At 46.7% G+C, this 26,490-nt stretch overlaps 1 protein-coding gene across 8 annotated transcripts in view; it reads right to left on the minus strand.

Moving 5' to 3' along the window:
- The window catches only part of PACS2 (phosphofurin acidic cluster sorting protein 2), a 77,930-nt gene that overhangs the window by 46,779 nt on the left and 4,661 nt on the right, over positions 1 to 26,490 (minus strand). For all 8 annotated transcript variants that reach the window (XM_039555815.1, XM_039555810.1, XM_039555809.1 and 5 more), the window contains exons 2-3: positions 3,714 to 3,801; positions 446 to 535 (exon numbers count right to left, since the gene is read on the minus strand). In XM_039555815.1, coding sequence (XP_039411749.1) covers positions 446 to 535; positions 3,714 to 3,801 — 178 coding nt within the window. The remainder of the gene's footprint in view (positions 1 to 445; positions 536 to 3,713; positions 3,802 to 26,490) is intronic.

Below are 26,490 nucleotides of genomic sequence, written 5' to 3' on the forward strand. Positions count from 1 at the left end.
CCAGGAGTAACTAAAAGCACACTGCTCCTGCTTCCCCAAATGGTGCCTCCCCTCAGCAACTCCAAATCAGAGGCTCACCTGACTCATTCCTACTACTGCCTTCTGTCAGCCTGACACTCCACACCACCCCCATGGCTGCCATCCTCCACTGCCTATTCATAAAGAAGGCAACAAAAGGCAAAAAAGAGCTGACTTGCTCTGCTTCAGTTCTTGCCACAGCCATAACTTGAAGAGGACAGCCTGCAAAGTCTTCATGTTCCAAGATGCACTGTGGAAGGAACACTGTGAACCAGCACCCTGCTCCAGATCCTCAGTGCTGAGAGGCAATTCAGACAAGTTGCGTTGTTGCACACAGGACATGCAGAGGATCTTCACCTCAGAGCCACCACACATCCCTGCTCCCTGCAAAGCAGTCAGTCCAACAAGCACCCACATCCCAGCCTACCTGCAGCGAGAAGGTCAGCGCAAGCTCCGTCTCCACATGTCCACTCGGGGGCAATACAATCTCGTGAGACCGCAGGATGCGCTTGGAGCCCTGCACGGAAACGAAGTCCAGTGGGTGAATTCCCCCGAAGCCAGCCCTTACATCCCATCCCAGCCCTATTTACTGCAAACCAGGAAACGTTGTCATGGACTACCACAGAGAAGTGAACGGATGGGTCTGACCTTGTACTTCTGTGAAATATTAATGAGATGAAAGGGAGATATTTGACTAATAAAGATTTGGGCATATTTACTGTCCCTAACTGCAACAATGCAGCTTTTGTTCTGCCAAACCCCAGCATTGAAAAGCTGTGATTCAACCCCCACCCCTGGAGTTGAAGTCTCGTATTTTCACTTCAGCCAATAGGTACAAGGCTCCTCATCTCCGGGGTCTGGAGACTGCAGCATCATGCTTAAATCTCCGGCATTAGCCATGACGACTGGGCTTTTATTTTTGTGAACGCACCCCTCCCTGGGGAAAATGGGGACTTTAACCTGTTTAAACAATTGCCAGTAGCTGGGAATATTAAAGAAAAAATTCACTAAGCATCTCAGTGGAGTCTGGAGATTTAATGTATCACAGGGCAACTCCAAATCAACCCTGTGTGTGGGCTGCCTTATGCTAAACAGAGTTACCAGGCTATTTACTGTGTGAGCATTTCATTTCAGGGAATGTTTGAAGGAAAACTAGCAGGAAAACATGACAGACTGCTGCCTAGCAAATCCTTCTGCATTGTTCCAACACAGTGGCAAGTTTCAGAGGTCTCTGGCTCAATGCTCTGCTGAGGCTGCAGATCTGGCTTTGTCCAGAAGGGCTGATCTCCCAGAAGCACAGAACTATAGCTCTCGAAAAAGCAGCATCTGGGAAATCAGAGACAGACTAGGGGGGGTAAACACCTCCAAGCTACATCCAAAGGGAAATGTGGTCTGCCCCTATTAGCCTCAAAGAGCATCATGAGATGAGACAGCAGCAGAGCCTCGTTTACATCCCCTCCTCCCCAAACGCATGGCTCAGGCAGCCAGAGCAAACACTGTGATCTGCAGCGGTGCCTCAGCTCCCCTCTGGAAGCTCCAGCACATCAGACAACAGAGCAGAGCCAGGCACCCAAGGGCTGCCCCCAGGACAAGCAGCACGCGTGCAAGTGAAGCACAGCCAGCCTGGCCGCTGGCAACAGCAGCAGCTGCTCCATTTGTGCAAAGCTCCTAATAGCAGCAATCTTGCTTTACTGGTTACGCAACCAAAATCTAATGAAAGACCAAATATAGTTGCTTTTAAAAGACCACAGCAGATAAACAGAGCAATGGCTCAGGAAATACAGCTGACAACTCTTTGAACATCACTGCTCAGGAGGCTGCAAGGAGACATGGGAAATGCAGGTAAGATGCTCTCATTAGGTCTGAATTCAGCCATCCCCTCTGGAAGGGCTCTGGTGTCTGACAACTCTCATGCAATTCCCCATACAAAGGCAGTCATTTGACAGAGATCATGTATTTGATGATCCAGTATCACCAGCCTCAAACAATAGCCATGTCAGAAACCTGAGTGCTGGCAGATTAAGCATCCCTGAAAGAGCTTGTCAGCATCAGCATCATAACCTGCAAGCTCTAAAGGGACTTTTAATAGCAGGGCTTCGAACCTGGCTGTGTCGACAGCTGCAGTGCTACTGACCCACTGTTAAACAGCACATCCCAAAGAAATATGGGTGCAGAGCCAGCACAAGGGACACCCAAGGCGAGGCACTCTTTGGAACAACGGCCATTCCAGCCACTGTCACCTCTAGGTCAAGTGGACAGGGCAAAATAAGGGTAGCCTGGTGATGCAAGTTGCAGCCTGGGACATGCAGATGCATGTCCTGAACAAGGCATGCCTGTCTGCCTTCCAGTTCCTCAGGGATGGGCCCTGGTGTGAAGAGGACTGCTCAGGTTCCAGTGTCTGGATTACAGCAGGAATGCAGATCACAACAAATACACAAAATGGGATGTGAAACTCCCACGTGTTAAAATTCCCTTTGGATTTGTGGGTCTGGGGCAAGCTTTCACCTATAGAAAGTGTAAGCAGTCAGCAGTAATCTGGAGAGGAAAAGAAGGTTTTGCTCTAATAAAAGCTACTGAATTCTTCAACCCAAGTCTGGCACTCTCTGGGTATAGATCATTCACTGACAAGCCTCAGGTCCTTACAGTGATGCATTCATCATCTAGGAGCACAAACATATGGAAAGCTTTCAGCCTTGATAAGCAGTATCTGACAGCCTGGAAACCCACAGCAGTGCTTCTTCTGAGGTTCCCACAAACCAGGTGTGTGAAGCAATTCCCTGCCTTTCTGCTCCCTGCTGTGGCTGCATGAACTCCCTCCAACATAGAGGGACACATTTTTACCCCAGCTGGACAACTTAAAGATGAGAGATACCAATTAAATCCTCAGCTATATATTTTTCCACCACAGGCCCTTCCTGATTTCACCTTCCAAACTAGATTTTGTGTGCTTTGACACAACCAGCTCTCTGCAGGGGTTTGCCTAGTTCTTTATTTGAAAAGCAGCAGCTTTTCAGCACAGTTGACGTTCTACTTATAGGTCTGCCAGGCTTTTACTCGTTAAGCACTTTAGCATTTGCAGTGATGGGAGCACATGAGCTGAACTGATGCCGTGACGCACTGTGGAACTGAGTCCCCTTCCTTCCCAGCCCGCCTCCAGGCAGTGTGACCTACATGGAGTTACCTAATTAAATGGCAAACATCTGCTGTAAAGTGGGTTATCTACCTAGGATAACAACTGTATTTTAGGAAAAGTAATTAGTCTGTACAGGCACCCTACAAATCCACTGACAAGCTTGGCCACAGGCTCAATAGCAGAGCTGCCCACCAGCAGAGGAAGGCCCAGACTCCCCCAAACCAAGACCCAGTTACCAAGATGTTCAGCCCCAGACTGTTAAAAAGAGAACCAGGCTTGGATTTAGTGCCAGCTCAGGAAGAAAAGGTGACATATGATTCATAAAGAGCATTTTTACATGCAGACAAGCTCATGCTGAGCCATCAGTGAACAATATTCTTCGCTTACAACAGTGAAATGAAGTAGGAAGATGGGAGAAGGAGAGTCTGCACAGATCCAGAATGCCCTGATGGACTTGGGACTGTGGATGCAATGGACCCTTATGTGGAGGTAAAGTTCAGTTTGGGCACCTGCCAGTATTTTTAGTCAAACAACACAATTCTTAGAACTGAGCAGCAATTACCTGCATTTTGACAGCAATGACCCCAGAAATAAGCTCCTTATCCAATTCCTTTAAGACTACCAGTTTCTTTAATGTCAAGCTGCACAACCTGCAAACAGGAACAGAAGAGAAACAGTTACAATCATGCCTGAAAAAGGAAAAGCTCTGAACAGCTTTTACACACAGCAGTATCCCAGTTTAAGGGTGAACAGGCTCCAGACACAAGCCGCACACTGATACAAAGACAGCAGAAATATATGAGGCTTCCCTGGCTTCTCAGACTCAATTTCTCAACTTTCAATAAATACAAGGAGGTGGACAGGAGGTACATCTGTCTCTGATACAGACCCATGGCCACATGAGAGCCCCAAACAGCACTGGCCTTCACCGACCACAGCCTGGGAACCCTTGCTCTGAGTCAGACCAAAAGCTTCAGGGTCAGAGGAATTAAATTCCAGCAATATGAAAGCATAGGGTCAATCTAATTTTAAACTTGTCTACAAGGCTTTCCTAGATTGTTGGCTTTTTCATCTTCAGACTCCTGGCTCCTAAAGATCTTGCTCCCACCTCCTCTTGTCAACCCACACATTCTTCTCCTCACCCCCAAACAAAAGTAGTAGCAAGTGGCTCAGGCATCTCTAATAGAAAGGAGGGAGAAAAAAAGGAAAAGAAAGAAGGAAAGGACTCAAGTGGTGCCCTCTGGCCCTGGTGTTCACATGCCACACATATGCAAGTAATTCACATTCTTCACCCAGGCAATGCTACATTGTTCTGGTTAAAGCTGTTTGCACTTCTGCCTTCCAGCACAGGGAGCTTGGGAGCAGATGAAATTCAGCCTCTGCAGCAAAGTTAAGGCTCTGGGTAACAGAACCATGGCACTGGCACTGTCACAGTTTCACAGAAGTTACCACTAGCTGGGGGAATTCAGAAGGCATACTCATAAACGAACTTCAGGGAAAGATAAACCTGAAGCCAAGACAGCTCAGTTTGAGGATAGCAGAGGCCAGAGAAAGTTGCTGGGCGGGCTGCAGTGACTAGACATCATCTGTCACGCTGGCCAGGAGCCAGCACTGCCTTTGTGTCAGGCATGGGCATCTCTGGCCTCTGACATGGAATGTTAGCAGACATGAGCATTGCTCTTCTCAAACCCACTGCCGAGCTCTTTCTCCCAGATCAAGTGTAACATCAGGACTGTTCATGAAGGGGTGAAGTCCAGCAGAAGATGAGAAGGAAAGAGGAGCTGATGCTGGATTTTGGTGCATGTCCAAGCAGCACTCGCACAAGTGCCACTGACTGATGCCTGCACTTGAACTACGGTACTCCACCCTGGTGCCAGGTGCCCAGTAGTTCAGCACTGCAAGGGTGACTTGCATCTCCACCATCTTTTCCACTGTGGTGGGAAGCTGAAACACTGCTTTGCTGCAATGCCTGAAGGTAGACAGGATCAGCCTGGGTGCAAAACAGCAGGAGAGATGCAGCTAAAGGCTCTTCCCAACAGGAGTGGGGGTAGATGTTGAAGCAAGTACTGCCTGTCTCATCCTGAAACATCCGTAGCTCTGTGTGAACTCTGGTCTCTCACACAGGGCCAGTAACAGGGAAGAGCCAGTCTGGGCTCTTATGGTTTGCACTCCAGCACCTCTCCAAACATGTCCTTGACAGCCTCTTCTCCACCCAGCCCGTTCCATCTGTTCTTCCTCCTCCTTTGCAAAGCACTGGTTCCTGCTAAAACCCCCAAAAACCAAGAGAAAGAGAGAACTACAAGCTCTCTCCTTTGCAGAGCTTTGCATCACAAGACAGCACAGCCAGATATGCTGCAGAAATAACAAGAAAGGTGGAAAAATGGGGCCTGCCTGGGCCTCTGTCCACTTCTGTCCCCCCACCAGCAGCTGTGTGCACTTCGAGTCAGGTGAAGCTGCATCCCTCAACCTGGAGCACAGGAGAGGGTGTTGGCTTTTCTTCTGCATCGTGAATAAAACAGCAAGCGCAGACACACGTGGCTGCTGCCGTGAAGCAGCCGGGCCAGGATCTGGAGGAAGGAGGCTGTGAAGCCGTTTGTTTTCTTTGTAACGCGGTAGCTGGAGGACAATTGTGCTCCGCTTGCCAAAACCCACAGAGCTCCGGCCAGTCAGGTGCTGAGAGCAGAGGTAGGACAACACACTGGCATTGTCTCAGCTGACAGGCAAGGAACAAAGATCTTTTCTCTCCAGCCCCGAGCTCGAGGATGGAAAAGGTACAGGAAGAAACAATGGTGTTCTCAGCACACAGAGCAGAGCACAAGGAGGGCGTTCTGTTCTCCGCCGGGCATTCCTTCAATTCATCATTTATGAGCTTTGATCAAACCCTGTGGAGCACTTGCTGCTTGGGAAAAAAAAAAATTAAAAATTGAAAGCCTCCTTTACAGTGATCAGAAAAACAAAAGCAGTTTAAAAAAGACATGGGACACATCTGCTTTCTTTATACCCCATTGCTGGGCTGCTGGTACTAAAAGGCACTTCACACAAAAAACAATGAAATGTTTATCCTCTCCATCGGTGGGGGGCAGGGTGTGTGGGGGATGGATAAAAAGCAGTTTAAGTCCCATCAAATCACTCTTACCCTCAACACACTATTTCAGTCTAAGTTGGCAGCTTACAAATCAAAGCAATCTTCAGAATATGTGGCAGAAAGGGGCCACACCTTACTCAAATCATGATGAAAAGGCAGATGCCAAGTGTGTCCCTGCCACCAGCACAAGGATCCTGAACTACTCGTGCACACAGGTACAGCAAGGATTTGTGTGCAATAACTGCTTCTGATAACAGCGGCACCTCCTACCACGCACTTATCTTTTGCCAAGGTTTTACTGTACTTCCATCAAGTCTCAGGAGTCAGAACAGGGACCAGTCTCACAAGCCACTTCTACCAATGAGCCCGTTAGCTTAAACACCGGTAAGTAAAACAGAACAGACACAGGTGGACCTGGAAAGATGTGGAAAAAGAACAAGGCTGCATTTGGAAGCTTCTAATACATATAGATATGATCTCTGTGAACACAGAGAAAATAACCTAGCACACATAAGGGGAACTGAGGAAGCCTCAAGCCTGGAGCTGAAGAAGCCTGAAGTATTTTGAAAACCTGGGACAGCAATACAGAAGGTGCAGAGAAATCCTGTCTTCACGTGTTTCAGCCGTGAACTACAGTTGCACAAGGGGCATTAAGTTAGCAAAAGCACTAACTTAGCTGAAGCAGACTTAAATAAGGACAATAGAAATCTGAGAGCCTATATTTCCACCCTTTATTGAAGGTTCATAGTTGATATCCCTGTTAGGAGCTCAGCTGGGTCCCTAACAGCAGCAGCAGCCTCTGTCCCCTCTGGTCACTCACGTGCCCCCCAGCAAGCATGTACAAGGTACTTGCCTGATCCTGGTCTCAGGTTAACAAATCATGAGACAGCTTAATGCTACAATAAAACTCCATCTTTTTACATCACTGCTGCAAGACCAGAGTTTTAAAGAGGAAACCTGGACCTGATCCAATGGTTTCAACTTGCCTTGCTAATGCAGGTTGTGCTGAGTAGCTTCATCACAAGCCCTTTGCTTAAGGAGGCAGCTCTCTGCAAAGAACATAACATTTTGGTAACTGAGATGCAGCAAACGTGTCCAGAACAACCAAATAAAGTGTCGCATACTTTACTCACTGGATGTTTTGCTTTTGCATCCCCCTGAGTAGGAAGATCAGGAAAATAAACCCCCTCCAAGAAAGAGTCTGCCTTGCTGAATTAAATGTCTGTTTCTCCACAGGGAGCACAGTAATTGCACTGAGACCTTGTTCACGCAGAGACAGTCGAATCAACAGGAAGGAAAAATTAAAAATTAAAGACCTGCATTTTAATTAAACCCCATAGAAATAGAGAATAATAACAGGAGGCATCCACACTTATAGGGGACTCCGAGTACAAGATGGGAGCTGGGGCAGGAAGACCATAGTACACAGATACCCTTTGTCCAGGTTAAGAGCTGTGAGGAACTATTCCTAGAGAAAGTGTTTCATGCCAGGAGCACTCTCCTCTGAGGTCTGAAAACCTCAATCAGCCAATGGCTATAAGGAAGGAATCAGTTTCCATTTGGCCACTGGACAGTTTCATCTCACCCAAGTTATTTCAGCATTTCAGGACAGCAAGCAGCCTCTTACCCTGGTGCTTTCAATGTCCACGTTGAGCGTTGTGCTCCAAGCTGACACTTTACACCCACATCAATCCCAAAATAAACCACAAGCCACTCAAAGGAGAAGTGGAGAGAGACACCCACCTACACATGGTTGCCCAGACAAACAGAGCCATTCTGCACATAGCTATGGGGGTGTCTGTGCAGGAGAGGCCGGAGCCAAGAGCCCTGCACAGCATTTTTGGGAGACAGCTGCTTCTGGAAGGTATGAATGTCTGCAGTGCACCAAGAGCTGACTGCACCAGCAGCTTCTTACACCTGCTCAGGAAGAAAAGAACAACACATGGATAAACCTGTTGCTGCAGTTACGTGCCAAAGGCAGGGCTCTGTACTGGCCTAGGAGCTAACTTGGGGAGAAAAAAGGGCAGAAGTACTGTCCTCTGATGCCACTGATACATCAGATTTGGGCCTCTGGTCAAGGGCAGCACTAGGAGCCTCAGGAAGATCCTTCCTCACTTTCCAAAGCTTAATGAGACAACTACCTCAAAGTGATCTAATCTTGGTCGCATTATCAGGGAAGCTCCAAGGCAAGGTGAAATTAAACGAGGAGGCAGAGGTCAAGCACCCCATTTTCTGCCATGCCAGAAACATAACCTGAGTAACCCGCAAAGAAACCTAATAGTCCTTCATTCACATTTCCCACTAAGCTGACCTTTAATCAGCTGTTCTGGATATAGATCCATTTGAGTAAGGTTTAAGCAGCCAGGAAACAATTGCAGAGCCAGTATTTTCATTGTTCTTGTTCTCAAGGATCTTGAAATCCTCCTCCCAGCATTAATACAGAGAACTAAGCTCTTAAGATTCTGGAGACTAAGATCCATAGAAATGCTGGACCAAGCAGGTCTTGTTCAGCCAGGTAGGAGGATGGCAGCTTATTTTATGCAACAGGCTCTACCCAGGACCTCACGAGGACACACATATACAGCCAGACACTATCCTTTTATAGTTGAAATACTGTCCTGCTCACTTCAAATATATTACAGATATGCCTACTCCAAACTGAGCAAGCAAAAGGGGATGGGCATGTTAAAATTTTGCAGATCTGCATAATTTTTACAAGATCCTAGAACTCCACATGAGCACACTCGCTACTTGAAGTTAATATAACCAAGTAGCAAAGCACATCTGAGCTTAGATGCTCTAATCCAACATATCAATTGGGAAATGCTGAGAGATGTCTTCCTTCAGTAGGTCAAGACATTGCTGGCTGGCTATTGGGGACTCACCAAGGTCACAAAGGGATCAGGATCCCTGCAAGCCAAATAACCCTGATTCACAAAGCAGAGTTTACATATTCCATTAGCACTTCTCATTTCTTAGTGCTTCAGTAATCTGGGAAGGAAAGGGCACTACCGAGACACAGCGATGCTGGTGAAACACACAGGTGAAGCTAAACCTCCACAGTCCCACACACTCTTCAGGTAGCCAAGCAAAATCTCTTCTGGCAGTTGCTGGCAGTTGTGTCACACACCATGTTCTGACTACCCAGCCAAGATGTGAGGCATTCCAAGTCACACCTGCAGGAAATCAGCCTGTCTGACACCAACCGCTCACCTCCAGGTACATGCTCTGAACTGTGCTACTGAGTAACAGTAGCTTTCTCTCCCTTTAGGAAATCATCTCTGCAAGAGCAGGGGTAGCTCTTCACACAACTGTTGGCCTCAGTCGGATCTTAGTTCCTGCACACATTGTTACACATTGGTTTCTTACTTCTCAATTTGATGATTTCAAATCCCTTTACAGGGTGACTCAAAGGAGGAAAAAACCCAACCACTGACAAAGCAGGGATTAAGTCTGTTTCTCAGACAGGCTATGGAGTATAAAGGAGTCAGGCAAACTCACCTATGTATTCACACCATGCTGCCTGCAAAGCCAGGCACAGGCACAAATGTAGTTAAATACACCTCTCCTGGTTTGCCTCTTCCAAATCCAGCATCCAGAACAACAGGACTGCACAGCATCCTGATACCAAAGTGAGCATCAGTGAAAGTGCCTGTGGTACTGGTGAATTAGATTTGATCAATGTTTTCAGAGTTTTGAGGCAGTAGGAAGGTGCTTTATTAGCTTTAAAGAATAAAGTCAGCTGATTCATGGTTAAGGCTCCTCTGACAGGCATCAGGATCACATTTTCTGTATTACAGATGACACAAACACATTTGATATTTGTTGTATTAATTCACTAGTAGCTGGAACAGCCAGAGGCACCACCAAGGAACAAAATGGAGGCAGAGTAGGCATAGCCACATCCATCTGACCAAAGGCTTGTGGTAGCTATGGGTCTAACAAGCTTGCAGGAGACACCCAGGGAGTGCAGTAGAGCCCAGAAAGCCTCGCAGCAGCGCTGAAATGCCAATCTCCCATCTGAACACCTAATGAGCGCAGTCAAAATACCACTGTCAAGGAGGGGGAGCCTTTAGGATGTGGGCTGGTCAAGCTATTTCTGTAGCTAGGGCTTCATTTCTCAGCTAGTCAGCAACAAAGCAAAGGCACGACCCACTAAGTTTACGTGAGCCAGCCAGGGTGGAGGGCAGCTCCCACCACACGCCTCACACACTGGCAAAGAAACAGATACACAAATGAGCAAACGAATCACGCCCTAAACCACAAGGAGACTCCGGGAGGAAGAATGCAAAAAAACAAATCAGTGGGTGGGGGATGAAGAGGAGAGACCTTCGCAGCTGGAACAAATCCAGCAGCCCTCCACTCCCTGGCTCATCCTTGCATGCCTTCCTTATGCAACCTGCCTTCTGGCTGCCCCCCTGCCCCAGACAGCAGCGCCTGTCACACAGCAGGCTGATCACCGGGATTGGCTGTTCAGGCACGATACAGGAACACTCCCTGCCTGCCCGGAGCCGTTCCCATCTGCCCCTGAGCCCTCCAGGACTAGCGGGAGCTGCATGAAGTCGCCAGCAGATGAGAAGGACCATCAGAGCTAAAGGCTTCCTGCTACGTCCAATTTGCCTCAAGGCATGGAACAGCACATCCGCCCTGTTTGTAGCAGTATCCCCTTCCCAAGCTGTCAGTGCTGCAGCCGGCTGCAGGAACAAAGCCGGCACCCAGCCGTCCAGCACACGCCCAAGGGAATCCTCCCTGTGGCAGCCACCTCTGTTACAGGCACGGTCCGCGAGATGAAAAGGTTAAAGAAAGTGCCTCAGGGCACAGGTTTTTCCCAGCACATGCCTTGCCCGGATAACCCTCAGTCTCTTCCCCGTCCTCTCCTTCCCCGAATCCATGCCCAACCCTGAGCACAGCATTCCCAAACACAGCAGCAGCGGGCTGGGAGGTGTAACATCACCGCAGCAACTGGGGCTGTCACAGCCCACACGTCACCAACTTCTCCGCATCCATGCAACAAATGAGACCGGCTCCTCCGACAGACTGCTTGTTCCTGCTCACTCCCTCCGGAGCAGTCTGATGGCAAATCCTCCTTCACTACTGCGTCAGGAACGCTGTTCTCCAACCAACCACTGCCCCAGCAGCTCCCCTCCCCAACCCATCGAGGGGATGGAGTGCAGGTAGATTCAGAGGGAAGTCCTGCACCAGTCAGTCTGGCTTAGTATTTAGTATTTTCCTTTCGATAGCATGAAGAACTCTCCAAGTACTCTTGCGTTCAACTACTTTCAAAATGCCTGGTGCTATTCTGCTTTTTGTTCCCACTGCTGAACAGCCCACAGCAAGAGCCCACTGTGCTCTGCACACTCCTGCTCCCCACGTGGTACCCTGGGGAGACAGCACAGTCCCAATCACAGCACACTGCCTCCAAGGCCTGCAAATCTTTGGAGAAAAGGACTGTCTCAAATATTCTGAGCTTCCCCATTGTCTGTAAATCAACCATCAAGAGGAAAAAAACTATGCCAAGAGGAGCCTGGACTTCGGGCACATGTTAGAAGAGCTTGTAAGGAAGGCTCAGTTCTGCCTGGGTTACCAGTCACTGTGATTTCTTCAGCGTAAGAAATCAGGACTAGGAAGCCTCCAGCTAGGAAAGCAGTCAAGGAAAAACAGACGGCTTCTTGGTGTACCCAAAGCTGAATTTGTTCTCAGGGCATGAACAGCGTGCCATCTCTCTGCTTTATTTCTCTCCACTTCAAATAGCTCCCACACCATCACCTGACACAGAGGCAAGCTAAACAGCCTGTCACCCCAGAGACCAGACTGGCTCACACCATGGGTCACATCAAATTACTTCTCACTCAGCCATCCAAGAACAATTCCTAGCTCACTAGCAAGTCAGGCACATGGCCCTCCCACCCAAAGCCAAGATCCTGATGCTATGTAATTCTTAAGACTTGGTGCTTCTTTGGAAGACAACCACATTACACCATTCCAAATAAACAAACTGTCTGAAAACTGCTGTAGGAGTTTTTTTTTAAATTAATTTTGGGGGTGGGTTTTATGGTTGGTTTTGAAATTGCTTTTCCCTTGCTGACCCATCTGGACCCAAGGCAGCAAAGCCAGGGCAGGTGACCCATTCCTAACCACTTTCTGTAACCTCAATTTAAACTAGCTGCATCAAGTACCAGTTAAGAGGCTTTTGTTTGTGAAGTTTGCCATGTGGCCCAACATGTACAAGCTGGAAGAACCACAGAGACATAATTTAGACCCCAAAATGCTGTTTGCTTTTTTTCTGAGAACTCAGTGTCATGCAAGAGTAAAGGCAGAGCAGCTAGCAGCAGTGGAAAACATAGTGAACTTTGATGGTACGTTTGGTATTAGCCAGCACAGCAATCAAATATGAAAAGCATGCTGCTGGCAGGCTTGCTTTCAGGCTAGGAGAACACTTCACAGATCCCAATACCATTCCCATTGCAGCAAGGCTGTCCAAGCCTGCCATTCTGACCTTCTTCCAGACAGGCATGTGCAGCCAGCCACCCCAACACCTCTCAGAGCCAACAGCCTGCGCTATTCCTTCAATTGCCCCATGTTTAATGCTGGCTCCCTTCCTCCCCGACTCCAGAGATGAATGGTATGACAATCAATGAAATATCAAGATTGGTTACTTAAGTTTGAAACTGACTTGTTTTCCACAATTCTCATTGCACCTCAAATACAGGAGAACTATTCAGCACCCCAACATATGATTTCTCTCCAGCGTGCAAAAATACAGAACTGACAACTGGAACGACAGGAAAGGAGGCAAGAAAATTGAAACTATAAACCCCAATGTATTCAACAGCAGGTCAGAAGGAAGGTTAGGAGAAACACCAGCTCCACAAAGAGCAATTTCTACAGCTGTACCAAACACCCTGTGTAATGCTCACAGCACCTCAGCTGTGCACTCTGACCTCTGAGCCCCATAGCTCGGGCTCACGTGTGCACAGGTACTTTCGCCATGGGACTGCAGTGTCGGCAACCCATTTGCTCTCTGGCCACAGCTCAAAGGATGTTCCCAAATCAAACACATTAAAACAGTTATAAAAGAAAGATGGTTCTTTCCCAGAAGCGTTTATTTGAACAGTGCTGGTTTTTACAAGGCAACGATATACAGCTGACAAAGCAGCCTCCATCAGCACTAAATAGAAATTACAAAGAACTCTGAATCCTGCCACTAAAGCTGGGGAACCCTATTCAGCATTAAACTTGCTGGAAACCTTGATGAACATCCCTCAAACTGGAACGAAACATTGAGGGTAAAGCAGCTGAAAGGTACTGTCCTTTGCAGATTTGTCTCCCCAGAAAGGAAGGGGCAAACTGAGAGGAGCTTTCCAATATTAACAGTGGTCAAAAAAGGTCTGAAAATGCCAAGTGCCATTCAGCACTCCTTGCAAGAAAATGCCTCTTATTGAAGCTCCATTGTGCTCCAGCACATATCCATTGCATTTCTTCCATCAAATATTCTGGGTAGCACTTGCTCATTTGCACACTGTCTGCTCAGAAGAGCACAGATAAGCTGGGAAGGAAATCACCAGAGAACAGAAATAAGGAATCTAGTGAGACTCTAAAAGCCAAATAGCTGAACATTACCCCAGCTAGTGCAAGAATGAGACGGCTGAAGCAAAACTACCAGCACTACTGCCAGGGATGGAACTATAGCAGTATCCAGAAGCAGTATTTTAACTTCCAAAACCAGCTGAACTGGACTGAAAAAGCTTACAGAGAGTGCAGTGCCCAGTCTGCTGCCAAGCACAACATCAGCTCTCCAAACACAGCCCTGAGAACTGCAGAACCCACCAAAAGTGCACTAATGAACAGAAACTGGGATGTCTTGTAGTCTTTAAAGCTGACCCATGGAAGTGACCTTACACTGAAGCAGCAGCAGATTTTGCACTGGCAAAGACTGCATGTAACACCCTTGCCCAGCCCTGAGGAGATACCTGAGTGGGGAGGCACCTGCATCACCAGGCCAACCTTACGACCTGGGGGACAGCCAGGACATGCACTTCCAGACCCTGCAGAAGGGTCTGCAAACAGCTTGGGTTTTCAGAGCACTTCTGATCCCCTCTCAATAAAAGCAGCTTCATTTAGGGAAAATCCCAGCCTCCAGGTGATCTCAAAATGTCTCTCAACAGAACCTGAAAAATGCCTTCCCCCACAGTGTGTCTCTTTACATCTAAATATACCCTGTGTGCTCTAGTTTAAAGAATCGCTACTGAAAAAGAAAGCACTTGTTTGGAAATAACTCAGCACAAGGTTTTCTGTTTATTTTCTTCTCTGTAAAAACCCCTCATGACTGAGATTTCTCTGTATTTCTCATGAAAAAGGGAGAAACCTGGCAACTCAGACTTTGTTCACCCTCTTTTCTGAATGCTAATATCACCTTTAAGTTTGTCAGGGAAAAAAGCAACCACAATTTTTACTAAAGAAGTACAGAAGAATCCCAGTGCCAAACATTTGCAGTGGCAGGCAGAATACAATGGTTTGCTCCAGAAAAACATTTGCATTTCCTTAATACTCTAAACCTCTTCAGCAGCTGTGGGAAGTTGAACTGGCAAGCAGAGATTCAGTATTATTTAGAGATTACAGTTCTTCAGCATCATTGCTGGTGATATTTCATTCCTGAAAGCAATAAGGGAGCAGCAAAGCAAACCAAGTGCCTAAACTTGCTAGTTCAATTTGTCAAGAATATTTATTAAAATATCAGTGTGACCTGTGTAAGCCAGCAAAACAGTGAGCTTTGACAGACACAGGGTGCTCCAAAATGTTCATCTTTGCTGCTCAGAACTTGTTCCAGACTCCTGTAGGACTTTTAAAATGTTGAATACAAGCAATAAAACAAAAAGTAATTTATAACAATCATAATCCATTCAGTACCCAGAACCTTTCATCAGGCCTGTGAGTTCCCACTGAAACTGGATTTATCAAGATAAGCTGTAGATGCACCACAAAATAAGCAAACCGAGGTAAATGAGACATGAACAAGCTGAGTTTGAATGAGAGGCTGCTCTTCCCTAGCAGGATATTAAGGTTCACTGCAAGAAGGGATTACTAAGGAGCCTATCCAGGAATAAGATAGTTACTCCACTTATGAACAAGATCACACCATCAGATCATTCATGGAGACCAAACCCCACAGCCAGACCAGTCTCAGCGCCCTGAAAACATTCTCCTCTAATGTCTTTGCTGATGCAATCATCTAACTCTAACATGACAGTGATGCTAAGAGCAAGGAATAGATATCAGGATCATTTTGTGGTCAGTGCTCCTGCTCATGGATGAGGCATGGCACATCTGAAACTAGGTACACACACTCAGGCTGTCAAAGAGCATTTCTGTCACACAAACAGCTGAGGATCATCAGTGGGGATGAGACAAGGCCAAGTACCACAACATTAGGATGGGATTTATCCTTAATTTTATGCTGTCCTCACTCAGAGGACCACACTCAACCTCTGATTTTCACCACATGACTACAGCTAATACCAAGCACATCAACTTTTCCATCAGAGCCTATGGCTAATCATACAAAAGAAATGTATTTACATGCGTGATACGTTTCCAGCACAGTCCTGGTGAGCCCAAGCTCTCTAGAGCACCAGTGTAGATTTTCTACCACTTCCAGAGTGTTTGTTTTGAGCCTTCATTTCCATCACCGTGAAGCAAAGGTCTACTCATAGCAAGCACCTTGAAACTCGCTGAAGGGAAACACTGGAAGCGAGGCGGTGATACAACTGCTTCACCTAGAGATTTTGTGTTATGTATAGTGTATGTTATGTAATCACACATAAGTGCTCATGTAACTACAAATTACTAAGACATTCTCTGCTTTCACACCTGAATCAGCAAGAATACTGCAGACACAGATGACCCCCCATGACTGATCCTGTCTGCAGATGTGCCACCTCAAACAGAGTAGCTTCCACTCATAAGAGGTCCTCTTGCAGAACTGATAGAGAGTGAATTCACTCACAGGAGAAAAGCCCAAAGTTACTCATGCAATAGCTTGGAAAATGTGGTGATAATTTTGGAACTGAGATAGGCCCAGGAGACTCAGCAGGAGCAGCAGCAGTCTGCTGGCAGAGGACAGAGAGCAGAGAAACAAAACCTAAAGGAGCCTCAGTTCACTGTTCAAGAGTCAGGAACTGTGGGAGACAAGATGAAATGTTTAATTTCGAGAGATTAGAGCATTGTTTCCATTAAACTACACCAAATTCTGCCACTAAACTGATTCAAGTCTTCTGAGCTGTCCTAGATGTTGATAAATCTATTTCAACTTATCGATAAACAGACATTGGATCTTGGTATGGCTGAGATTCAAGCAGCCCCATATCAAATCCTTGCAACACTGGGCCAACAGTAACAGGATACTGCATGCCTGCAGCTTCCACTTGCTGGGCTTTGTCACACACCAGGAAAAGCAAGGAATCACAAAAACATCTGGTGGATCCAAAGAGGGAAAGAGAGTTGCAAAAATTCTCCATTCAGTGGGAAGGCAGAGGAGAGCTGCAGCATGCAAGACTGGATATGACACTTCAAAAGTCAAGAAAACTTTTTTTAACTTTTGTCTTTTATTGTACTCCAGCTGTCATATGATTTCCACAATACAATGCGGGAAGAGCAAAGGATAACTTAACTACATCCCATTTTTCAGGGACACATCTAACATATTTCTCCAGTGTAGATCTCGCCTGCTCCAGATACTTCCTATCTGCACTCAAAAGTATCAAGTGGTCAACACATTCTCAGAGCTTGATAAAAATCAAAGGCAAGTGTTTTCAACAAAATCCTCTTTGTTACTGCACTCTGATGGCTACTGAAACTGCCAACCTGTTCAGAGAGATGCTTTAACGATGAAGCATCATTTAAAAATGCATTTGCAGCTGTGCATATTTCACTTCACTCAATTGTGAATTATACCTCAGCAAGCCCTTGGAAAAAAGAGGTGGGCTGTCAGAGGGATGTGAAGGGGGAGAGAAAAGAAAGGAATTTCTACCAAACAAAAGAGCTCCAAGAAACTGATATAACTTCGCTGGAAGCTATTCCCAGCCCACTCAACATTTTTTACTGTATACAGACATACCAGAATCCCAACAAGGGGCATTTTTCCCTGCTAAAATACAAACCATCAGCAAATCTGATCACCACCAGAGAGAAATACGACAACCTAGCGGATGCAAAGCAAAGCAGAGTGAAATAATCTTAGAGTTGTGTAAAATGGAGAGCTACCTTTGAGAGCTCACCGTGGTGGCAGCCTCACACAAGCACTGCCCAGGGCCCAGCACACTGCTTGGCAAAGCAAGCGTCCTGTTTGCTCTACTGACAAGAGTTGTTTACGTAAGATAAAAGTACACAACATACAAAGCACTTTCCCAGGCCTCCCCTGAAGGCTTGTGAAGAATTGTAAAACTTTGCCAACGTTCACCAGGCAGTTTTACTGTCCATTCTGCATTGCTTTTGGGACTCAGAGCCACAGCAGTGGCTGGTGGCAGTGTTGAGAGAGGCCAGGGCAGAAGTAAATACCACAGAACACTGGAGGCAGCACATGGTTGGAATGTTGGTGGGGTCAGCCTAAACCTATCCACAACCCAGCTCTGGACCAGATCCTGTACTCAAGTACCTGGGTGCAACTGGTTTTTTGATCCAGAGATCTTCTTGATCACAAGTGCTGTGCAAAGGTGGAAACACCAGTAATCAGGCTACTGGAACCTGCAGGAGAGCAGTGGTGCCAAGCAAACCGAAGCATGCAAACCCAGACAAGGCAGATGGGTCCAAATGCAGCACCATCAGGACGTGTGAGGAGAGCTGAGCACTTTGCACTCCACACAGGCACAGCAAGGGGCCAGCAGTAGAAAGCTGGCCTTGAATGCAGGTGCAGCAGGAACACAAACAGCCGCTCGGACGTTTAGGTTATGGTCCTGGAACAAGGAAACAATTGAATGAACAATAAAAGCTTATTATAAATGTTTTTTTAAAGACACCCAGCAGGACCTGCCATTTAGGTATCAGAAAAACAAGAGCATGCTGACCAAAGGCTGAACTGAGAAAATCAATCTCTGAAATCCCTTTTCCCTGGAAAAAGCTCCATGTGCTTGCTTGAACTAAGCACTATCCAGGCTTCTGATCCTCAGGCACGTCCCCCTGGACCAAGGGTAAAAAGCCACCAAAGTTTTGTCTCAGTGAACAGCTTTACGCTTGAGCTGCTGAATGCTACATGTTGGGAGGAAAAAATCCTCTGATCTGCTTTGGTATCTGCAAGTGGCTGTCTCAGATCCTCACTGGGACTGAACTTGAACAGGCAAAGCTTATCCAAGTACCTGGAGACACTCAAAGTCTATTTGTGAAGCAAGGACAAAGCCTACACTAACGGTCTTCAACTCTATTAAGCAAAATAAAGCAGAATTGTGGAAGAAAGAAGATACAGATCCCTCCAGCCTGAAGGAAATCGGAGCACCTTAAACTCTGGCATACTCTCCGGGAAGAGGTAGAAGAGCAAATAAAAGGGAGTTCAGCCCCTAGCAAGCCACTAGCAACATGAAATATATATGATCCAGTTCTTGCAGTTCTCAGCTTTCCTTGCAAATCCTTCATTTTGAGGCAATGGGTGCAACTTGATCGGGAAGGCAGCATATCGTCTTTCTACCACTTAGAAAGCATGCAGGTATATTTTCATTAAAGAGGGCATTTTGGAAGGATCCTTTTGATGCTGAAAACTGCTCATCTGAGAGGAAGAGATCACAGAGGAAAGGCTGCAGGACAGCCCCCAAGTAACTCAGAGCAGACCCTGCAAAGTGTAAACCAGCAGGCGGATGGAAGAGCAGAAACAGGAGGAGGGCAGGATTAGAAGAGCTATAGATTTATGATAAGTGATGCTCTAACAATAGCTTTATTTTAAGAAGGAAGCTCTTCCTGCTGTAGTTAATCTAGTTAGTCTGCCCATACATTTATGCACTGGGGAAGGACTGCATACAGGACAGGCAACTCCTCTGTCAAGTAAAACCACCCATTTTAAAGCTCATACAATACCTACCCAGTAACATGGACCACAGCAGAGGGGAAAGAAGGAGTTGCTCCCCTCAGCAGCTGTCAGGGGCTGTTCAGGGGACCTGTTCCAGCCTTTACATAGCCTAGATGTCCCAGGAAGGTCTTTTTCAGCCATGTTTTCCATTTTCATAATTTCTCCCCACCCTGAAAGGTCATGCAGATGAAAACATCAATTTAACTAATGCCAGATGGAACACAAGTTAAACCATATGAATCTTTGCTGATTATATAATTACCTTCATTTCTTGCAGAAACATGGAAATGCTTACAGTCACTGGCAGATTATTTAATATATAAACAAACATTTCTAAGCTGTTTGTACTTTAAAGAAATTAAGTCCACATGGTTTTGACCAACTGCTCCATCACCACGTGGCACATGCATGAAAAAAACAACCCTGAATTTGAAACTACACCAGGAGGTTGCAGACACCCATCTTCCACAAGAACCCAAAAATAATACTTTTTAAATGGGCTCATCAACTCACAGTTACAGATTTACTGGATTGAAACCTAAGATGATTTGTACTCAGTGTTAAATACACCAAATTATTTTCTGCAGACCTCAAGGTCATTTAATTTACCTCTTATGAGACCCAACACATCAGCAAGGAAAAGAGCACTGAAACGTTCAGGCTCATTTGCTCCTGAGCCAAAGCAGTATGGCAATGGGCAGTGTCAACAACAAACACACCAAACAACGTGCCAGAACCTCCACAGGTGACTTAGGCAAAATCTACAGGGAAACTTCATGTGTACAGGTAAGGACAACACTGAGAAACTGACAGATGCAGCTCTGCAAGTCTCACTGACTAAAGCCACAAGCAATTAAAGATCCAATGCAGGATGCTGATTACTGAATGGAGCCGGTTGTATTTGTAGGTGTCCCATTAGAAGCCAGGAGCACATGTTTAAATTTGCATAAGAATCGGTGTGAAAGATTCAGTTACATCCCCAGCAATCTCCAGCAGCTTTGGTTACACTGTCAATTACTCAAGTTAGAAAGTGTCTGTTTGACAATTTCATTGCAAAGAGCCCAGCTCCCAAAACCTTCTTCCTACCAGAGACCTCCCCACAGAGCCAAAAAAAAGACCACCTCCACTCCAACCATCTCTTCACCCTGACCAGCTCCGTGGCTCTGACAACAGCAGCCCCGAGCTGGAGAACACACACAAACCTTTGGACCACCCAGGGTTTATAGCACAGAGCTAAAACACCAGCCTCTAAACAAGGGGCTGGACTTCTCCTCCCACAGCCATTCAAAGTCATTTCCTTGGCCCGAAGAGAAACTCCACTAAATTAGAAACGTGGTGCAGTGCTACATTAAGTGGGTTACTTGCTCCATCCTCGTCTGCAGACTCTACCTGCACAGCCATTTGGATCATCACGCAAAGCACAGCAGAGAACTGATCCAACTGAACACAGCCCACTTCCTCACCTCTGCCCCCCAATAAACCTCCACCCTGATGATCCACTTTACCATGTGAACTCTTGTGCACTGGCACAAGGCAGAAGGTGCTGGCAAGCAGCAGCCAAAGTGGGTAGTTTACAAAAAGCCAACAGACACACCAGCTTCAGAGGAGCAGGTAAAAGCCACCTGGAGGCTGTCAGAACAGTACAACAGCTCTGCACACATCAGAGAGAGCTCTTCAGTGAGCGAGCTGCTGGAGCCTTGCTGTAACAGGCAGAAGAGGTAAATGCTTGTGTCCTACACCCCCAAACACCCACTGCACAGATGGAACAGTAAGAAGACAGCCCTGATGCTGGCTGCCCACAGCTGGGAGACCGGCACTACAATTGCTCTGCTGAGAACAGCAAGGGCCCTGTCTCCATTACAAACCACCGTGATCACACAGCTGAGGCAGCACTGAAATCAGGACACACAGGACAAGGTGAAGACTGCACACATAAGATCTGGGAAGTTTACAGGACTGTCTTGAGATTAGACCCCATAATACAGACACCCATTTTCAGCACAGCCCCTCCAGAGGCAATCAAATTGAGCTCCAGCCCAGCCTCCAGCTGAAGTGTGCAATCCCTGAAGAAACTCAAGACTGAGTGACCTCAAACGATCCTGCTATATTTGTAAAATCATGTGTGAGGAGATGTCCTCCAACAATCCTATGACTTTCACAGACATTACACCACCAGACCAGCTCCCTAAAAGAGAAAGGAATCCATGTCTCCAGCACAGAAAATGGGGTTGCTTTCTGAAGGCCTAGGGCCACAATCTCAAAGCCAAATGCATCCAAAGAGAAAGCCATGCCTCCAGCTGGTCCAACAGAACCTTACAAGCTGTTCACGACTGACATTTCAAGCTGGTACAAAGCTCCCCAGACTCTCACTTCTGTGATTTCAGGATGTGCTGCAGAACTGCTAAGTGGGCAGCAAACTTTCTGCAGTAGAAAGAAGGCTGTGCTCCTCCATGGCTGGCACTGAGCAGCTGCCAGGACAGCTACGAAATATGGTGGCGCACCAGCTGGAGAAAGTAATGTACTAAATGGAAAGGAAGGCTGGGAATGGCCTCAGACATTCTAATGGTGAAACTGCACCCACATATAAATTACTAGGAGACCACACTGTTGTGTGAAAGGGCACCTTGTCCACCTTACTGTGCGTTCCCACTCCTGATCTAAGACACCTGCTCACAGTTTGTTTATTTGTTTTGAGTTTTTCTGCAGGTGGGCTGAGCACTGCAAATTGTTTTTCATTCCCAAAGCAGCAGAATGTCTGGTAAGCAGCTGCAAGAAAGGGAACTGCACTGGCATGAAAATCCTAACATAAATTATTTCATGACAAGTCACTGCCAAGCTACGATTTCATCGCTTTAATGAGAGCACCCACCAGACCAACGTGCTCCAAAGGCACAGGCACCATCAGCTCTGCATGAATGATGTACCCCAGCCCCCACAGCTGTTCCCTCTGTGCTTCGTGCTCCCACAGAGGACAAGCCTAGCTGGCCACAGGAGCGTGTCACCAGCCTGCCACAACAGCACGGTCATGGCACGGAGTAGCACAGCTGGGGCCCTCAGCAGAGAATTCCCCACTGCCACCCAGAGCAGCAGGAGCCAGGACATGCACAGGATCACTCAAAGGACGCAGCAGACGTGATACTTATGGATCTTTGCCTGGTTCTCAGAAGCTGGGCGTATCTGTATTAACCACATTCCCTGGGCAGACTGTGCTCTCAGCAGAAAGGGGATACAGACTTATATGGACTATATATAGATAAGGCTTCCTAAGAATCTCCCAGTGGGGGTTATTCTCTGCTCTATATCTAGATCTGGCCTAGTGCCTGTTGGGAAACACGTACCAGACAAGTGCATGTGCAAACTGCAGCTCGCTTCAGCCATAAATGAGAGCCCTGCACTAGAAACTCCTGAAACACAGGCCAGAACCACATTATGAGCTCCATGGTTTTCCCATGTCTCCATTTACAGCCTTCCATGTGTCTCCTTGCAGAGATAAAGATCCCTTTAGAGATCTCTCTCCGACACATGATATTTACTTGCCAGCAGTGAGGAGCACCTCCAAGCCCTTGCACAGCAATGGCTTTGTAGAAAAATAAAAAGAGCAGGAAAAAATTTTGAACAGTTGAGCTCAACAGAGCAAAGGGATCTGATGAAAGCAGTGTCTTTCTTCAGAAGATTTTAAACAGCAAAATAAAGTGCTTTGTTGAGCAGTGAACATGTTTCACTTCACTCTGCACACACAGGCATACCCTTCATGTCCTGCTCCTTCACAGCCTCACGCCTTCAAACCTCCACCTCTCCCCGCCAACACACATTAAAAAAAAGTCATCCTGGATCACCAGGTTTGATCCATTTTTTTTTTTCCTTCTTTTTAGAACAAAACCAACTACCTCCCTGAGGTCCAGAAGGACCTGCAAGCTATGTAGGATTTGGATAAACACCAACATTCCCCCTTGGCTAGTCCCTTTCACTTTCCTCCTACAGGCTCCAGAGCACCTGACTGCCAAAAAGGCAAACAAGCAGGAGAGGGGAGTGGGTTTATCATCAGACCAAACTAGAGCTTGGGGAGGGAGGTCCCACATGTTAGAGCACTGGGGGAAAAGTGGCTGAACTGCCATTTCCCAGCAACAGCAAAGCCATCACATTTATTTGTTTGGATGAGCCACAGCAAGAAACAGGACAAGGTAAAGAAAACCTCACAGTGCCCAGGTGCTGTTCCCTGCCCAAATAACACATACCATCCTTGGGATATTTCCCAGCCCATTCAAACACTGATGAGACAAACAGTTAACTCTCCAAACCAGTACAAAGGCTATGGATGAGGAGCACACTTCGAAGGACATCAAAGCTGATATTTTATGCTAATCCATCTGCTTACAGGAGAACAAATGCCATTTTCCTTGACAACTCTTCTGAAATCAGATCTGAGCAACCAAGAACATTTCAAACCCTTTTGAAACATCAGTAAACCAAATGCTCTTACTTTCAGTGCAAAAATTCCCAGGAACAGCAGCTCATTCAGTGACTTCCACAAAGCATACAACCCCCAGGAACTGCACCCAAAACACAGGCACTGCCACACACACCCCGAGCCAGGTGAGCACCTGAACACTGCCTGGCTTGAAGACCCTAGCTCTGGTTTATACACACGAGAGCCTCCACCAAGTAAACTTCACAGCATGCAAAAGCTGCTCTCAGTTTTACTTTTGCTGCGTGCTTTAAAAATTAGACTGCTTTCCGGCTGGAGCAGGGGAAGCATTTAAGCTCCTGATCAAAAATAGTTATTGCCCTGCAAGTAACTGTGCTGGGAGGCAGCCTGGCCTGCAGACTTGCAGCTGCTAGATGAGAAGGAACAAGCAGGCCACCTCAAAAGAAAGGCACAGCTTGTGACAAGCGACACAGCCACATAAAGCTCTGCAGGAAAGGCTGAAGTGGTTCTAGAGGAGGAAATGTGTTCTAGACTCCAGCACACAACAAGAGAGCCCACGCATCTGTTTTTCCAAACAAAAGGAGCTCGTCTCCTCCTCACCTGGAGACCCTCCACTATAGCTGCACCAACCCAAGGACAGGGTCTTCATGTGTGGTAGCCCCTCATTTTTGAGGGATCCCTTCTCCAAGGATACTGGCTGCAGCAAGCACAGCACGCTCATCAGAGCTCTCTAGGCAATTCATTATTTTAAACAAATGAGTGATTAGCAAGGATCCACTCTCTCCTTGTGAAGCTGGCTGCATGCCCTGCAAGCCTCCACATCACTGTACAGTATCATAATCCAATTAAACCTCACCATGAGAGAAGCTTCACGCTATCACATTCAATTAGCCAGTTAAGCCTCTTATCATCTGCACGTTAGGATCCATTCGGACTGAAACTCCCCCAGCACTGATTGGGAATCCTTCAGCCAAACAAGGACACACAGATGTCACATCTGGAGCTGCAGGAGGACCATACAGCTTAGGAAATTCATACTGCTGGCTTACAGGGAGGGAGGAACACAGGAAAAATAAAACACAGTGACCAGTTCCTGTCCACTCACAGTTACATGCTGAGGTGACTCGCTCCCCTTCATTCTCCTGCTCCCCAACTTCCCAGGGAAATGGGTCAACTCTGAAGGAACTCAAGGGGCCCAGAGGAATTTCAATGGAAAGGCAAAGGCTAATAGAGGACCTGGCAACAGAGAGTCATCTGGCAGCCAGCCACCAATTCCATAGGAAATACCCTCCCTAGAAGGTCACCATAACGGTGGCAAAATTTGGCCCAAAAGAATTGGAAAAAGCTGCCAAGATGTGACGCAAATGAAGCCAGCGAGCAGGCCAGCTTCCTGCGTGAGGCCAAAACACGGAGCGCTCTTGCAAGAAAGAAAGATTAAGGGTTGCAAGGAACATAATGGCCTCTTGTAACAGCTGAGTTGTTGCCTTTCTTTTCTTGGCAGAAAAGAGGGATGTTTTGTTGCTGGTTGATTAATCTATTATGCAAATCATTTCATAGCTAATTTGATACAGCCACAAGCTTGCCACAGAAATTGTCCGCCTGCTCAGAGCTGATGAAAGGTGGAGCATCAACAGCTCCATTTGACAAGCACTTTTATTTCCTGGACAAGCAGCTGCAGGGTCACCTCCTGCCAAGCAGGGCTGCAGGAGCACAAGCCAGACCTGCCAGGGACATGAGGGGAAGGTCCTTTGGGCATCCTCACTTCGTGGAAGGCAAGGAAAGAGGCCTTTCAAAAGAGCAGCCCACTCCTTCCACTACCAACATCCTTCTGTACTGGGCATACATAAAGCATCCAGGTGAAAACCATGTAAAATCCGGCTAGCAGCTTTGAGATTTTAAAATCTATTTCAGAGCCGTTCTTGACATGCATAGCTTCACCTTAAAAGATGACTCAAAATAGGTCTAACTGGAACTCTGACTCCAACAAACCACTCAGCCTCTAGACAGAACACTTCCACTGAATAATACAAGCATCCAAATTACATTCAGCAGTATCATACAAAGATAGGATTTACATGGGGAGTACTTAGGGATCACGTGGGTTTGATCTCTTCCCCAAAGACTGAGGAGGAGAAATAGGATGTTCTAGCTCCAAGAAGGGTTGGTTCTGGCCACTGCGCTTTACTCCAAGCAATTTATGTCCATTGCTCAGCTGTGGATGATTTTCCTCATGCATCTCACACATTCAGCATCACCTAAGTGATATTTTTAAAGCCTGTCCTGTGCCCTCATTTGTATTCAATTTCCTTACAAGGTAAAATGTTAGGCATTTCATGCTATTCAAACAAAGTCAAAACAAAGCCTCCAAATAAGCACTGCTGAAACGTACCTAGTCATCTGAGTAATTAGACATTTTCCTAGTTCCAAATGTACTGAAAAACTATTGTCAGCTCACAATGAACGTGCCAGAAGTTATCCTAACCAACAACAGTTCTCTCCTAAATGTTAGCATACCCACAGAATAGAAAGTTAAGATACATTTAAGTTAATATCTCTCCCTACCTGAATTAACCAGTGTTTTTAATTATGTAGCATCATCTGATCATAATTATTACTCCAGCAAGTTGTTCACCTTTCTCTGATGATACGATGCACAGTTGCCATTGCTCAAGCCAGGTCAGAACATGCTCTCACTGGCCAAGAGAAGTTCCCATTCCCAGTGTAGGCATGCATCCCTCACACCAAGGGACAGTGTTTCACCTCCAAGTGAATTTGTAGCA

Source organism: Corvus cornix, chromosome 8 (genome assembly GCF_000738735.6).
Source record: "Corvus cornix cornix isolate S_Up_H32 chromosome 8, ASM73873v5, whole genome shotgun sequence".
NCBI classification, from domain to species: domain Eukaryota; kingdom Metazoa; phylum Chordata; class Aves; order Passeriformes; family Corvidae; genus Corvus; species Corvus cornix.